Below are 6,000 nucleotides of genomic sequence, written 5' to 3'. Positions count from 1 at the left end.
TCAAAACTACTCTGTGTCTTCTTTTCTTTTTTTAGATTTTAGTATGAATATCACATGGGTGTCTGCATTACCACCTGGGCACCATGGTGCAAAAAATAGCATGGTCACGCATGATTGAGTCTTTTCAGCCACTGGCAACACGAAGTTATATTTCTGTAGTTCTGTCTATATGCTGGTGTAAAATCGGGTATACTTTGCAATATTGATGCATGCATGCATGCGGAAGAGTGGCGCATGCGCAAATAAAAACATTATGTCGGCAGGCCAACACATTCGTACCACTAAGCTACGACTTTGCATACTTCCCAATCCATCCAATCTATACGCGAAATTGATGTGATACTCATCTCATAACGCCAAATGTTTATAAAAGTCAGGCAAAACAATAACAAAATGGGGATGAGCTGTATATGACGACTGATAAACTATGAGACGTCCTTTGGACGTCGTAGTGTTGGCAAAATCTGATTTACAAATAAATATATTTTCATGATGACATCATGCACACAAACGGCTTACTAAAATGCTAGAAAAGCAAAGCTCAAAAGAGTTCAGCTATCGCGATGTGGAAATGAGTGATCATCAGAACAACAAAAACGCTTCATAAATTAGGCAAGCAGCACTTCAAAATAACCGATGAGGGTATACTGTAGAAGCACATAGGCCCTCTGTTATCTCGATCTACATTGTTGCAATATCTCATTCTCACATGGCAGCTGTAACTTGCAGCTAAACTCACCTGCAGTTAAATCGACGAAAAAAAAAATAATCAAGTGCCCTCAAATCACAGTACTACTACTAGTACATAAAACACATCCGAAAAATATACTATGAAATATATATCATTTCTGACTTGGCAGTTACAAGCTATATAATTATTATGTAAAAGGCGATATTTTACCAGCACTTCAATCGTCTATCTGGCAACAGGAGCTTCATCAACGAGCAGAAAGTAATTATTGCCATGGTTACTATCCCAGTATTCCTGGCCGTCGACACGGTAAAAGACTGCAAAGAACACCTTATCTCCCACACCTGTGTGACGAGCTGGGACGGAGAAGCCAAAGGAGAATCGATCGGTCGGACCGTCACAGGAGCCCTGGACGTACAGAGCCATGATGTTGACGTGACTGCTCCAGTCGTCGTAGCTGTAGCGGACTCGGACCTCCTTGTGGAAGGACATGTTCCTGACCTTGATGGTGCCCAGGACGGTCATATCGGAGACAACCACGTTCTCCAGACATACCATCTGCTCGTAGAGTCGCCTAAGGAAGTCTGGGCGACCCCCTGGCTGCTCGAAGCACATGCGCAGGATGGGCTTGGTGAGTAGTCTTTGGTCGCTAAGGTCGAAGGATGGGGGTGGAGAAGTGACGCAGGGTTCCATCTCCAGGATGTCACGAACGGTTTCAAGGGAGAGACCAAGAGCATCGGCGAAGCGAACCGTCTTCTTATTGGGCGTTCCTGGAGGTGTCTTTGGTCTCTTTGGATCCCTTAAGGATGATCTCCTGGGTTTCGAGGAGGTATCACTATCTGGTTCACTGACCACTGACTCAGAATCTTGACTGGACAGTACATCATCACTAGTATCGCTGTGTGCTATTGGGTTATCAAATACATCGAATAAATCACTACTGCTGCTATTACAGTCAGTCAGACTTTCTTCAGTCTCCCCGTGTCTGTATCCCATGCTGAACTTTTCATTGAAACAGGACATGTATTCACCACTTGCTAACATGTGGTCCTGACATTGTCCAACTGCACGGTACTCCGCCAGAGCAAACAGTTCATCCCACTCCGAGTACGGGCTAGATACGGGTGAGAATCCATTAGTGTTGAAAACAGGGGTTAAGCTTGTAGAGGAGTTACCCATCTCACATGGAAGTGAAGCTCCGTTATTCAATGGATTACCGTTCGGGAATTCCTCGACACAGGGCAGTCTCTTGCCACAGCTGCAGCGGGAATCCAAACCAACTTTCGGGACTTCGACGGTACACACCTCCGACTCGGAGCTCGACGCCCCTGAGGCCGGAGAGCACTCCGCCATGAACAGGGGCGACCGCGGACGGTCCATGGTACTGCGAAGCACATCAAACTCTACACCGTGCGAACTGTTCAGCTCACCTGCCACTTCCTGCATCGTCGAAGGAATGCTTTCTTCCTCCTCGTTACTGACTCCGGCGCATCCAGTCGCCATTGTACGGTCATAGTCATTCGCACATAACATTTAAACGGATATCACCTGAACACACAAGACAGCGTTTCATCTCCGGTTGTCTCGGCTTAAAATCCACTGCTCTTACTTAGCTGGCTACAATGTATCTGTGCTTTGAGCAGACACCGGCTTCTCTGCACTGCGGCGAATCATATGTGTGATATCACCACGGCCTACATGCCTGGCCCACTCTCCGAACAGCTGATCTTAGCCTTATTATGTATGCTCTACTGCACCACGCTAATGCACCGCCGAGGTCGGGTCTTTGTGTCGTCTGCTGCGATTTGACCTGCATTACGAAAACAAAACGAAAGCTATGCATAAGTTTTACAGGATATGCCACACACTTCCTCGTCGTTTGTGTACGTTTGTCATGGATGGCTGGTAGCACGAGAATATGAAAGTATGCAAGTCTAAATTAGATGAGAGAATACCGGATATGATACATGCATGGGGATTTTAAATTCTTGTTACAGCGAATTGATAACATGAAAGTTCTTTCTGATGTAAACAATCTACAAATGAAAATAGAGCAACCAATCTAACCACTTACTGTTTGATATAAAAGCTCCGTCGTTGAATTTCCACGCTGTGTCCATGTCTTGTGCTTATCGTGGGCATACGCAATGGTCCAGCTTTACAATTCATGTACGACTGAATATTAAATTATCATGGTGTTACTTTGGGAATGAAGAATAGTCACGGCGGAATGTCTACCACGTGCAATCTGAAAACATGTTTATATACCCCAATGCCGGTCAAAACATGATGCGGCGGTGCCACATCTTTTTTTTTTTCTCTCTCTCTCTCTCCCTCTCGTGCACGTCACCGGTTACTAGTGCATTATTCATAATCACTCTAGAACGTTCGCATTCAAGTCCGAGGTTCCAAAAAGGGGGCGGAGACTCACGCAGACTGCAAAACCCCGCCTTCTCCGAAGCTTGAGGTCGGCATGGTTATCATTATCATTTATGTATTCATAATTTACTCCGGCGCGCGGCGGCGTGTACCGGTATGCTCCACAAAGCGTAAGCGGCCTTTGATGTTTTTGGTGTCATTGGATTAGACGTATACCAGTAAATAATTAATATCGCACTGTTATTTAACACCTTTATGATAATGTGTTCACCCCAAACCCCCAACTTATGGTAATCCAGACTTTAGACACAGAAATATGTCAGGGTTCATCGTTAGGCTGACGTTTAGTAGGCCGATAACCGTCTCTTTTTATAACGTGCAAATTCTAAGAAATAATTACATTCCACACGGAATTTCGCTGAAAGATAATTGATGATTAATCCATTGCTTTTATCGAAAATTACTTGACAAGAAATGAAATGTGAACGGCATCAAGCTCAAACATACGATGAAGTTAGAAACATCTTGTTTCTACTGCCATGCGCGCGTCTAAATGAAAGGACGCTGAATATATAATCAGTTAAATTAATGTTTGATAACGGGACTCTTTACCCACCCTGGATTTGCCGAGATGGGGAAGGTTTTCCGTATAGGCATATAGCATTCACAGCATTGCGATGGGGCATCCGTTATTCAGATAGGAATTCACATTTATGGCATGAATGAGATAGATATATATAGGCTTACAATTTCACATGTTATACGACTTGGACTGTAACACAACCATGATACCGAGCGCAGCCTAAAAATGAAAAACAAGTGAAATGGAACTACACGTATTATCATCCTTCTACTTTGGAGACAGTGATGATCATTGTTCATTATTTTGTACCACTGTTTTATTTAGGCATATTACATAAAATGTCTCACGTGTAAATGCCTATATACTATATATATATATATATATATATATATATATATATATATAATATATATATATATATATATGTGTGTGTGTGTGTGTGTGTGTGTGTGTGTATGCACACATACACAATATATACACACATATATTTGTATTATTATTATGACTGTATGTGTTTGTATATCACACAATTTATCATTATATCGCAAAAATATCTCCCATAAAAATCCAATTTGCAGCAAGTTTGCAATCACTGTGAACTCGATCTGCCTTAATGACGTCCACAATAACAGAGTACGAATATACAATCAAAACAAATGTTGCTCTTGCTGTCAAAATTATTACCATTATCATTACTGTTATTATCATTATCAATAGTATCATTTTATTGTTATTATCATTATCAACGTCACTAATATTGATTTAATCATAAATGACATTTTTGCTACTATTATCATTGAAAGTCGTATAGGCCCTATAGTATAGTAGTACTACTACTAGTAGTAGTACTAGTAGTTGTAGTAGTAGTAGTAGTAGTAGTAGTAGTAGTAGTATTAGTAGTAATAGTAGTATTTTATTATGATGCCCGTAGTCGAGTAGCGGAATATCATCATAATTATTACATTTCATGTCTTGTAGATCTTTCGAAGGGAAATTTGCACGGTTGCAGAAAGAGAACAGTGAAATCTTGTTCCCTCCCACAATAATTATATCTTATATTCGGATATATGATATATTCATCTCGCATGAATTATGCGCTTACTCGTATCATTCTTCGTATCACAGGCAAACATCATCGCCAGTGCAGTGAATGTACTGTAGTACAGTGCCATGCAGAAAATTGTGTCAGTATTATTAAAGAAGACGATGGATAGAGTTGGCTTCTGTAAATAAATGCGAAAAACGTGCAAAATTTGTTGTTATCATGAAGGGGGAAAAAACCCTGCACGTGCGATGGACTTATCTTCCATATTAGTATTCATATGGACTTATCTCCCATATGAATATTCATGAGATCAGGCTCCAGTGGGCAAAATTGTGGAGTTTGATGTCCTCCGCAGGGCAGGAAAAGCGGTCACTGTGCCGACGCTGTGTTTTTTCGCACGTAGGCCAGTATTAGTCTTCATGCACAGACCTTTAACCCTGTTGTGTTTTCAGTGTTGTGCGGAGAAAGGAAATAATATGTGATTTTTTAGCCTGATCGAGTGATTGTAAACAATTGTTGAAATTGTGCTAGAAAGAGGATACAAGTATCATCCATAACATAAATTAGTGGCATCTGTTTGAAACATACTCTCACATGACATAACTGAAATTGAAATATAATCATATTGTATGGTGTTATAATCTATTATGTTTGTATTGTTATTGTATGTGCGTGGGTATATGTATATATCGGTGCTTGCACAATAGTGAAATAAGGTAATAATGTTAAATGATTGCATGGATTGAAAAATTTGATTTTATTACATTTGAATAGAAATATAAGATGGTAAAGATATATTCATTACATAATATTATGTTTACACATCTCATTCCCAGTATTCCTTTCTATCTCTTCCTATCTCTTTCCCCCTTGTTTCAGTCAAAACATAATTTGAAAGTCTTAATGGGAAATTACAACAATTTGTTTATATTTTGTTTATAAGTTTGTGTGTGTGTGAGTACCGTAAATGGATATGATTGTGAAATGACAACCATGTTTAATTTGCCTGTATAGTTGTTGCTTTAATGTATGTATAAGTTTAATTGATTAATCTTTAAATTTTGTTCACTGAGTCATTCTGTTGTTGCTTTAATGATTGTATAGTTTTACATTTTGATGTATGATTCTGTATGTTATTAGCCAGTGGGAATGTACAAAATTCTGCAGTTTAGTCATATGTATGGCTGTAAATGAATTTTTAATAAACCATTACTACTCAGTGCTGCTATACCTACTACTACTACTACTACTATACTACTACTACATTGTACTACGTGACATCATTCTGTCATAGCCTATGAT

General features: G+C 39.9%; 1 protein-coding gene across 1 annotated transcript; it reads right to left on the bottom strand.

Moving 5' to 3' along the window:
* Positions 1 to 784: 784 nt before the first annotated feature.
* On the bottom strand, positions 785 to 2,194 carry LOC139725704 (uncharacterized). Its single transcript, XM_071636789.1, has one exon. The coding sequence runs from the start codon at positions 2,192 to 2,194 to the stop codon at positions 917 to 919; it is 1,278 nt and encodes a 425-aa protein (XP_071492890.1). The 3' UTR covers positions 785 to 916.
* Between the last annotated feature and the right edge of the window lie 3,806 nt (positions 2,195 to 6,000).

The sequence above is a fragment of the Diadema antillarum genome, unplaced genomic scaffold (assembly GCF_040938485.1).
Source record: "Diadema antillarum isolate AM-2024a unplaced genomic scaffold, OU_Dant_1.0 scf00000017, whole genome shotgun sequence".
NCBI lineage: Eukaryota > Metazoa > Echinodermata > Echinoidea > Diadematoida > Diadematidae > Diadema > Diadema antillarum.
Note: the sequence above shows the minus strand (reverse complement) of the source record. Positions and strands in the feature narration are given on the sequence as shown.

Bases quoted from the DNA above. Each gene is read 5' to 3' on its own strand.
- LOC139725704 (XM_071636789.1), bottom strand. From the start codon at position 2,194: ATGGCGACTGGATGCGCCGGAGTCAGTAACGAGGAGGAAGAAAGCATT.